Below are 11,931 nucleotides of genomic sequence, written 5' to 3' on the forward strand. Positions count from 1 at the left end.
TTGTCCTTGCATATGCGGCTTCTTCCATAGTTTTTTTTTAAACGTAGTCCTATACTAAACCTTTTTTAAGAAATTAGTTTATAATTTTAAACTCTCCTTTGTATGTCTGCTGTTATCATAGCGCCTTGAGCCTACAGTATGTTTGTTAACATCTTTTATATAAATGAAATACAATTATTAATTTATGTAGTACAATAACCTAATAGTATTAAAACGTTGAGAGGGCTAGAGACTTGAGTCTACATTACGTTTGTCAACATCGCTACATAAATAAAAGTATTATTATTATAAGTAAAATTACAAGACAATAACAATAACATTGATGAGGTGAGAGACTTGGTTTAGAAAATGTCTACAATAAGTGATGAGCACCTACTGTCTGTCGTGTTTGCCTACACCAAAGTGCTGAATCCCTTTTCGCAGGTTATCGCCATCTTAGTGAATGTCCTAAATGCCATCACATTCTGCAAAATTGGACTACGAGACGGTGTGAACATCACATTCCTGATTCTCTCCGTTTCAGATCTGGCCTTCGTTGCTCTGGACACCTGTCAGGGCATCGCGTCTGTGATCGCTCTGTCTCCGTGGCAAAAAGATCTTCCAGTCAGCATGCTCACCATTGGAGTTATAATGCAGTATTACAAATATATATTTCTGGATGCTTCCACCTGCCTAGAAACTTACCTGGCCATTACCAGATGCTGCTGTGTTGCCATGCCACTTAAATTTAAAAATATGTTCACTTTTCAAAGAACTGTGTTTATCAATGCTGTTATATTAATGTGCAACACTGTCTTTAGAATCCCCCTTCTCTCTTCTTATTATTTGACATGGCAAACGAACCCATTCACCAACCTCACAAAGCTGACGTTCTATCCATACAGCCACTTTCAGATATTGAACTTCATCGAACTGGTCGTGGCTAGAACTGTCTGCCCAGTCATCTTTCTCTTCATCTCCTCGGTATGTTCTCTTATCCTGGCTAGATCCTTGATACAGGCTTCACTGAATCGTAATCGGATGACCTACGTGACGGGTTACCATGACGATGTAAACAATGGCAATGGCCACGCGTTAAAGGCTAAAGAAATACAGCTAGTTAAGGCCGTGACCCTGGTAATCATTCTGTCAGGGTTTCTGCAACTGATCCTGTCTTTGTTCTCTCTGGCCCAAGTAGCAATACCAGAGTTTTTCCCAGGCATGGTGTACGCTAATCTCCATATAGTGATCACCTATGTTGTCAACCATCTGATCATCTTACATTGTGCTTATAAAATAGGGATCTACTATTTGTTTAACACACGATTTAGAACCATAGTCAAGATGTTGTTCCATGTCCACGTGTAATCAGCAATTAAATTTACAATACATGAAGAAAAGAACGATTTCAGATATTCATTTAGCGTTGTTTTTATCTTGAAAAAAGACTGAACAACATATTATCGATAATAAGATTTCCGACTTATTTTTATATATTATACCTATTGGAAAGCGTGGTCGAGAGGCTAGGTGCGCTTGAACTTAGCTTGGCTTGGCTACCTATGAAGAAGGCTCGAGGTTCAACACCCGACTCGGGCAGAGTTATGTTTACTGAGCACCTAAGGGCAGCATGGAAAAACCTTCTCCTAGATACCCCCACCCCACTGGTCCACAACTGAGATTGGACCAAAGCACTCCGAGCATGCTATAAGCATGAAAGTAGCGCTATATAAAAGCCATAATTTAATTTTAATTTATGTATTATGTAAGATAAGATAAAAAAAAACATTCTGGTTAGATAAAAAAGTTTTATCTTATTTATTTATGTGTCAATTTTGATATCACCAAAAAAACTCAGTGTAACAAATTAACTAATTAATGTCTACTTTCTTTCCTTTAACTTTCTCTCTTTTGCTGTCTATCTCTCTCTCTGTCTCTCTTTCTTTTATTAAACATTCTCTTTGTCTCTGTCATTTTCATTTTTTATAGCATTTTCTCTTTACTCTTTCTCTCTCTCTCTCTCTGTCTCTGTCTGTGTGTCTGTCATTTTTTTTTACCAATCCTTTAAATCTTACGATTGACAACCACTGCTTCAGAAACTTTTCTAATAGTTTTTTTTTTTTTCTGGTCACTTCAGAGTCTAAATTTAGGTTGCTGGTAATAGTTGATCCCAGTTAGGTAAACTTCTGCACCACCGATTTAAGATACTTACCACCTACCACTAGTACCACTGCCAGAATGTCAGTTTAGGTGAATCTAGTTGTATGTAAGATTGAGCCCTTGATATGTTTCCTTTGCATTTACCTCCCTTTGTAATCATTGTTGCGAATGGGAGGTGTCTAATGTTCAGTTTTCGTCCTAGCTTGAAGTCGAGCCAGTTTAAAACCTTTTCTACCTAGTCTACTTACGGATTTGGCGATTAGAACCGAGAGAGAAGATGCCGAATAGTGTTAGGGCCAGAACACATCCTTGTTTCTGCAGGAATCCCAACTTCTCCGGCTCCTTTCCAAAACATAAGCTTGTCAATGGCTGCTCTCAATTTACAGAGAGCGTTTCATTTAATGCATACAAACTGCAAGTCTTGAGAAGTTAGACAAAGCGGTTAACACTATAGCCGTCTATAGCATTTACGATCAGTTAGAGTTTGTATAATGCTCTCCAAATCGCTCCTAGGATTACTGATGCGCATCCATTGTCTCAGAAGAAGCCATTTTACGGGAGGCAACTCTGTCGTTGTTAAGTAGTCTCCGCTTGTCACGTGCTCGTGATATTTAAATGCAGTGTCGGATCTACGGAGTAGGTCACCCATGGTGTTACTTTCCACAAACTCAAAAACATACACAATATAGATGGTTATTTTTTTATAGGAAAATTAGATAAAATTTACTAGTCCTTTTTTGGTGAGCTGAAAGGTGATCGGCGTAACAGAGATGCCCCATGGAAAGACCAGCTTAGGATACAAATTCTACCTCGGGGCCTCCCCTTACTTAAATCCGGCCCTGGAAGCACCAGAACAGCTAAATAACAGTTTGCTTAGATCAATGTTTCTCAAACCTTTTTCTTTAAAGGAACACTTCGTACATTTAGCTTATTTGTTTAGAGAGATTAAATCACGTGGTGGCCTACTATTTAATTATTTCAGTAGATCGTGGAACACCTATTCAGGCCTCGCGGAACACTAAGGTTCCGCGGAACACAGATTATGAAACACTGGCTTGGATTATTATATAGCGTATTTATCTAAAAAAGATTTGTCTCTCAATTTTAATCTTGACAAAAAGTTAGAATTCATTGAGCGAAGCCAATACAAAACCCAAAAGAAAAATCTTACTCTGGAATAAATGTAACCTGACACAACTACACCAAGCTGCATTAAACTTCCAACAAACATTCTTATTAGAAAAAGACATTAACCAACCAGTCGATGACCTCTGGAATTTCATTAAAAACCATCTTAAAAGCATTATAGAAAATCATATACCAACTAAGTACACATCAAACAAAATAAATAAATGCTGGTTTAATAATAAACTAAAGAAGCTTTGTAAACAGAAGGAAAACCTATATAGGAAATTTAAAGAAACTAATGCAGAAAGAGTTTACAAAAAGTATATAAAAATTAAACACTTAACCCAAAAAGTAAGCAGACAGCTGCAGAGTGAATACATAAACAATGTAATATCTAAAGATAACAACAAAAACCTATGGTCATACATTAAGTCTAAGAAAATGGAAACAACAGGCGTAGCGCCATTAAAAGATGAACATAACATAATACATAATGATAATGAAACTAAAGCAAACATCCTAAACAAATACTTTGCATCAGCATTCTCAGCCCCAGGAGACAAAGACATATTACTGAATTTGAACCAAGTAGACAACATAGAAGATATAGTAGTACAAGAAAATGGAATTCAAAAACTATTAGCCAACACCAAACCAAATAAAGCTTCTAGACCTGATGGCATTCCAGCTAGATTACTCAAAGAACTAAGTAATGAGCTAGCCCCAGTGTTCAAAATACTCTTTCAGGCTTCACTTAACCAGGGCAGAGTACCAAAGGACTGGAAAGAAGCTAATGTGACCCCCCTATTTAAAAAAGGAGAAAAATCTGACCCAGGAAACTACAGACCAGTATCACTTACCAGCATCACATGTAAAATCCTAGAACACATAATATGTAGCAACATCATAAACCATTTAGACAAACATAATGTCCTCACACCATACCAACATGGCTTTAGGAAATATAGATCATGTGAAACACAACTAATAGGACTAATTGATGATTTTTCAAAAGGTTTAGATAATAGTGAACAAATAGATGCTATCTTACTAGATTTTTCTAAGGCTTTTGACAAAGTTCACCACCATAGTTTGCTTAAAAAATTAAAATATTTCGGCATTAATGGTCCACTACATCAGTGGATTAAAGACTTTCTGATAGGGAGAGAACAAACTGTAATAATAAATGGCTCTAAATCAACACCGATAACAGTAAACTCAGGTGTACCTCAAGGAACAGTCTTGGGTCCACTACTATTTTTAATTTACATAAATGATTTACCAAATTGCATTACTTCAGGAACAAAAGTCAGATTATTTGCAGACGATTGCATAATATATAGAACAATAAAAACAACACAAGACACAGATATTTTACAAAGAGAATTAGATGAATTACAGAAATGGGAATCAAATTGGAGCATGTCTTTCCACCCAGAAAAATGTCAGTTGTTAAGAGTAACAAAAAAACTAAAACAAATTAATTCCACCAGTAACACAGACTAAAAACGCAAAATACCTAGGTGTTATAATAAATGAAAAACTGTCATGGAATCCACATATTGATGAAACTACAAAAAAATCAAACAAAGCATTAGGATTTATTAAAAGAAATTTCTATAAATCAAATAAGAACATAAAACTAAAATGTTATTTAACCTTGGTTAGGCCAATAATAGAATATGCATCCTCTGTTTGGGACCCCTCAACTCAAGAAAACATTAAGAAACTAGAACAGACACAAAATAGAGCAGTGCGATTCATAACAAACGAATATTCACATTTGACTAGAGTAACACCTTTAGTAAAATCACTAAATTTAGAAAGCCTTCAGGACAGAAGGCTCAAAAGTAAAGTAGCAATCATACATAAAACACTGAACCATAATCTTCAAATACAAAAACAAAATTTAATAAAATACTCTGAAAGACACAAAGATAAAGGCACATTCCTCGTCCCATATGCTAGGACAAATTTGTACAAATACTCCTTCTTCCCTAGTGCTATTAGAGCATGGAATGGGTTGCCTGAGCTAGCCAGGAAAACCAGTGACTTGGCAGAATTTAAGTCATTGGTTAATATGCATGACTAAATGCATGACGCGTAGGACGTAATCATCTTCTTTTTTGAAGTAACGTCTGTATTATATAAGATAAGATAAGAAAAGTTAATAAGTTAAATGTGGGCCACAGACCTATATATATTATACCTAGATTGGAAAACGAAGACGAATTCGTCTCCTAACGTTATGTACGTAAATCTTTTTCAAGCAGTAAGGGAATCACCTTGAATGTTGGAAAATCGCTCTTTTCTGTCTTATAAAAGTAATGATTTTTAGTTTTAGTGGAAATAATGCAATCCCATTTTGCGGATTTTAAATAGAATGGCCTATAAATCACAAGACTATATATTCACGCAAATCTATGACATAAAGATGATAAAGCTATTTTCTATAAGTTTCCATTGAGATAATCCTAGCTCTAAATAATTCAAGCCTATTGATTTTAATCCTCTTATGATTTTAGATTGAATATTTCACATTTTTCATATCTAGATTCTGGATCTAAATATTGCGAAATAATAATATTGAGACGAGTAGGCCTATGCTCTTATTTATTACTTGTACTAAACATTATAATGATTATTAATAGGTATGCTACATAGGTTAGGTTTGAAAAAAAACAACTTTTACTTCTTATAACTACTTTACAAAACAACATCTTGTTTCAGCCTTTTGAAGTTTTTTACATTTTCGTGTCGTGTTAAGAGATCGGCGCGTCCAGTCTAGGTATTATATATATAGGTATGTGATGTGGGCACAGAACTAACGTAGATAAATTGATTTAAAATAATTGTTTGCTTTGTGAAATTTCAGCTACTTTTTAAATAAACTTTGCCCATATTGCTCTGTAGGTCCATAATTTAAAGCTTTGCTCTAGTGAAGAAATATCGATGACTTTCTCCATTCATCTGAGACATGGGTACTATGCAGACAGCAGATAAGACTTCTTGAACGCTTTCACCAAAGATGCTTGCGGTCCATCATGGACATGCGGTGGCAAGACCGCAGTACAAACAGCGATGTTCTTGCGTACCTCGGTACGGACAGTAAAGTGGGACTTCGTATGGTCCAACAGTTGCACTGGGTAGGGCACGTATCCCTTATGGGGACGAACGTATGCCAAAAGTAGTCTTTTTTTTTGTGAGCTAAAAGGTGGTCGACGAAACAGAAGTGTCCCACGGTAACGCTTTAAAGACCAACTTAGGCGCCAGCACCTGGTTGCGGGCGGCTTCGGGAGGAGACAGCTGGAGATCACTTATAAAAAGTTAAAAACCATGGAATACACATTTGAGGCGAAAAGTGTGTCATCTACCAGGGACAGACGTAGATGGCGAAAAGAAAATCAAAATCGACCACCGGCCGACAATGGTTATATTTGCGCTGGATGTGGCAAAATATGTAGGTCACACTAGGGGCTGCGTAGCCACGTAAAATACTGTATTCCTCATTAATCTTTAGACTCGAAATCAAGCCTTATTATTATTCATTCCAATAGTATGTTGAATTATTACAGACTTGTAAAGACTTTAAAACAATAATCACCTGACGTCTTTAAGCGACCTAGATTAAATTTACTACCAAGTCAACTGAGATGTACTACCAAGTCAACTGAGATGTACTGCCAAGTCAACTGAGATGTACTACCAAGTCAACTGAAATGTACTACCAAGTCAACTGAGATGTACTACCAAGTCAACTGAAATGTACTACCAAGTCAACTGAAATGTACTACCAAGTCAACTGAAATGTACTACCAAGTCAAATGAGATGTACTACCAAGTCAACTGAAATGTACTACCAAGTCAACGGAAATGTACTACCAAGTCAAATGAGATGTACTACCAAGTCAACTGAAATGTACTACCAAGTCAACTGAAATGTACTACCAAGTCAACTGAGATGTACTACCAAGTCAACTGAGATGTACAACTAACGAGCACTGTCCTGCTCCTAACAGACACAACTTGTCCTGCTCCTGACAGACATAACTTGTCCTGCTCCTAACAGACACAACTTGTCCTGCTCCTGACAGACACAACTTGTCCTGCTCCTGACAGATACAACTTGTCCTGCTCCTGACAGACACAACTTGTCCTGCTCCTGACAGACACAACTTGTCCTGCTCCTGACAGACACAACTTGTCCTGCTCCTGACAGACGCAACTTGTCCTGCTCCTGACAGACGCAACTTGTCCTGCTCCTGACAGACACAACTTGTCCTGCTCTTGACAGACACAACTTGTCCTGCTCTTGACAGACACAACTTGTCCTGCTCTTGACAGACACAACTTGTCCTGCTCCTGACAGACACAACTTGTCCTGCTCCTGACAGACACTACTTGTCCTGCTCCTGACAGACACAACTTGTCCTGCTCCTGACAGACACAACTTGTCCTTCTCCTGACAGACACAACTTGCTTTTGTAGTCAAGGATGTCTCATTGTTAATGTAATCGGATCAAATGTCAAACCAAAATTGCATTTTCATTTATGCCAATCGGCCACATATTCAACAATCTATGTCTCAATGATTGAGATACATAACTGCTTACATTATATAAGCCTTACACAACTGTTCTTCAATTTTAAAAGACACTCTAGCTTGATCTATAGTGTCTATAGTTCATTGATAAAGTTCTGGTATTGCTCCCTATAGTGTGCAATGTGCTTTGCTTCTTAATGTATCTCTTTTGAAGGAAAGCTGTAGGACCATGTCAGTGTTTACACTTCGGTGACTACGTAGATGTCAAGCCTGGGTTGCCTGCTGCATCTTCACAGTACTGCACAAATGTGAAAGTCCAGAGTCTGGAGAAGTGAGACTTTGTGTCTTAATGTACTGACTTTAGGCTGTCAACATGAACTCTGACCTCGTGGCAATCATGTATGTGTTTATCGAAGTCCTCGTGTTTCGCGTGTCATGAACACTGCCCTTTAACCTTTAACCTTCGAAAACGAAGACAGTAACAGTATTATTATTATGTCCCTTGCCCAAAAAAAAAAAGAATTAAAGGGAACTAATTTAGGTCTGAACATTTCACACAATAGAATCCTTTTTTCCCTAAATAAAAAAGTATAGTTACACATGGTATGATTTAAAGTGACCAACTTCCTGCATTTAACAAACTCAGCTGCGTTTTAGAGCAAAAGTAAATATTTGTGACCGTAATAGGGCCGAAGTTATTGTCCAGAAAGGTCACCGAAATTCTAATCGGTGTGTGTGTGTGGGGGGGGGGTGAATTCTCTAGGGATTGTAAGGAGGCGAAAAAATGTAGGCCTACTTTGGAAAGTAATTAGAACTAATGAAATGAAATTGAAACCTTACAAGATAAGGCATATAATAACTCACAGTGAAGATGAAAATCTCCAATATTAAAACATGTTCATGTGTCATTTTTCAATGGTTGACACTTTCTTTTAGAGAAAGCTAGACAGGGCGCGGCATGTAATCTCAGGGTTGGTGTAAAGTTTCCCTTTAACACCTTGCGATATATAGGGCAGATGTTTCTGTGGCCCAAGGTTAACGAAGGTGTCATGTGGCCAGCACAAAGACCAATCAGGTTGGTGTGAGAATACAGTAAGTAGTTCCTCCTTGAAGCTTAGTGGAATAGGTGTGCTGGCGAAATAGAAGTTGAGGTGTTTATTTCAGCCAACGATAACGACGATCTCATGTAGCCAGTACAGTGACCGCCCTTTTCTTCTCTTCCCTATAAATGCACTTTTTTAGAGCTGGCTAGACTCATCGAGCGAGAGAAAAATCCGGAACTAAATGCCCCACTACTCGCACAATTACACGCGATTGTTTTATAGTGGGAAGACTCATGAATATTATATTATCTTATAAATTACAGACGTTATTTCAAAAGAGAAGATAATTACGTAATCTTGTATCACGAGATTGTCTCAATGTCAGGCTCAAGATGACTTACTTCCCTCCCCCCCCCCCAAATCAGTTGCTTTAACTCTAAGATGTTATCGTTAGGAGCAATTACTACCATAATTAGGGTTAATAATATAGGTAAAGGACTTCCTTTACCACAAGCGTACAAATGACTTAGTTCTGTGTAAGATAAGGGGGAAAAAAGTTGTAATTAAATTGGGTATGATACAGTCTGAAAATTTCTTCCCTTGTTACATTCGACATAGACATTTAACATTTGCTTTACATTATCATATAAATGTTGTTAATGTTGTTCTCAGCCATTTAAACACGCCAATCTCAGTTAAACTTTGTCATTATTGCTCTAATATTTATTTTAATGAAGTCCGCCTAGTATACATTATTTAGCATTAACGCGCATTTAGACTACTAGATCTAGTGTCTATGCTCATTCAGCCAATGTAAATAGTAGTTATATAATCATCTCGCACAGAAATATATACGTTCTAAGATTCACAGCAGCTGCCTTGCTAAGGGCAGTAATTATGTATGTAGTAATTATAGCTTACTTCAGTGTTTCCCAAACTGTGTTCCGCGGAACCCAAGTGTTCCACGAACTACTGGAATAATTAACTAGTAGGGCTAGGGTTAATTAATCTCTTTAAAATATAAGCAAAGTGTTCCGCTAGATACTCAGAATGTGCGAGGTGTTTCGTTGGAGAAAAAAGACTGGGAAACAGTGGCCAACTCTATAGCCGTTCGAATCTTGGTGGTATGGTAAAAAAGACTGGGAAACACTGGCCAACTCTATAGCAGTTCGACTCTTGTTAGTAAAAAAGACTGGGAAACACTGGCCAACTCTATAGCACTTCGACTCTTGTTAGTGATACTCTTCATTGTGTGGTGTTTTTTATTTTTTAAGTAAAAACCAAACCATTTTTACAACCAGAGAATGATATTGAATCGAATACCGGCAAAAGTTTAAAGAAATCAATGGCCTATATAAAACTCTAAATTAAGTAATTGCGTCATCAATTTCGGTACTTCGCTGCATCTGGCGCATAACCTGGGCAGCTATTTATGTGCGGCAGTGTTTGCCATTAACATTTAGGTCCTATCTTTAAGAGAATTTTAGGTATGTGCTCTGCATGTTGAGCTTGAGACTCGGATACAATGGTATCACTACATTTTTAAAATGCAATCCTAAATATAAAGTATAAACATTGATGTCTAAGACATGGTGTCGATAAATTTCACCAGTATCCATAATTATCGCTATCACTTTTGCATCTATGTTGTTATTGTTATAGTAGTAATTCTGAGGTGGACAATTGTGGTCAAACTGAATTTTCGTTTGTTCGGGCCAATAAATATATCTTGATCTATTCTTAAAGCTTTTATTACGTTACAAAGTTGAAAAAAAAAAGATCCGCATCATTAATATTCACTTTCTTCTCAAGCCAAAAAACGTCTACAAATTCTCGTTTATAAACTACGTTACTCTCTTTAAAAGTTGAACACCCAGAACTACTACTCGAGAGACTTTCAAAATACAATGCTTGAGTAAATTGATCATTTTACTATCTTAGTATTATACAAGTCGAATTTATTTTTAAAATGCCATATATTTACGATGTGGTCAGCGACGAACAATTTGCAAACGCCATGTTTGTCTACACTAAGATGTTGGCCCCAATATGCCAGATTTTCGCCATCTCATTCAATATTCTAAACATGACGATCTTCTTTCGAATGGGCTTGAGGGACAGCTTTAACATCACATTCTTTGTTCTGTCTCTCTCCGATTTGTTCTGTGTGCTATTGGAGGCCTCGGACACCGTCTGTCTAAACATAGCCATGTCTCCATGGCAACAGAACCTTCCGGTTAGCCTCTATTCCATCAGCGGAGGAATACATTACTACCAATACATTTTCTTCGACACCTCCGTCTGCTTGGAGACATTCCTGGCGGTGACCAGGTGCTGCTGCGTAGCTATGCCGCTCAGATTCAAAAACATGTTCGCTTATGAGAGGTCGCTGGTGATCATCTTGATATTAATCGTCTGCAACTTCGTCTTCCGGATTCCTCTACTCTCGTCTTACACGCTCACTTGGCAAACGCATCCATCCACCAATCAGACGATATTTACCTTTTATTCCACCAATGACTTCAAGTTTTACAGCTCGTTAGAGCAGATAGCATCCCACACCATATTTCCAGTCATCTTGTTTTGCATAGCCACTCTATGTTCAGTAATACTGACAACCTCTCTAGCAGACGCCTCGCTCAAGAGGAATCTCATGACGCGCGCGAAAAGTAACCCCGAAAGCGTATACGCCAATGAGCTTAAAACAGATCACGTGAACCTGTCAACAAAAACTCTCAATACAAAAGAGGTTCAACTTGTCAAGGCCGTGACATTGGTTACATTAGTGTTGGGCTTTGTCCTTTTAATTCTCTCTGTATTTTCTTTAGCTGAAGCGGCAGTGCCCGAGTTCTTTGCTCGTAAGAAATATAACAACACCCATAGCGTGTGTGCTATAGTTGTCAGCTTGGTAATTCTCTCCCACTCTGGGTATAAGTTTATCATTTACTATAGCTTCAATTCAAAATTTAGGATGATTATAAAACGAATTCTTGGACTATCTATATGACACACTACCAAAACACTTAGTACAGCACTGGACACACTACCAAGACAGTACAACACTGGACACACTACCAA

The 11,931-nt window shown here is 37.5% G+C and overlaps 1 protein-coding gene across 1 annotated transcript; it reads left to right on the forward strand.

Moving 5' to 3' along the window:
• Positions 1 to 348: 348 nt before the first annotated feature.
• Positions 349 to 1,347, forward strand: LOC106066463 (uncharacterized). Its single transcript, XM_013225492.2, has one exon. It carries the CDS (start codon positions 349 to 351, stop codon positions 1,345 to 1,347), a length of 999 nt encoding a protein of 332 aa, XP_013080946.2.
• The last annotated feature ends 10,584 nt before the right edge of the window (positions 1,348 to 11,931 follow it).

The sequence above is a fragment of the Biomphalaria glabrata genome, chromosome 9, assembly GCF_947242115.1.
Source record: "Biomphalaria glabrata chromosome 9, xgBioGlab47.1, whole genome shotgun sequence".
NCBI lineage: Eukaryota > Metazoa > Mollusca > Gastropoda > Planorbidae > Biomphalaria > Biomphalaria glabrata.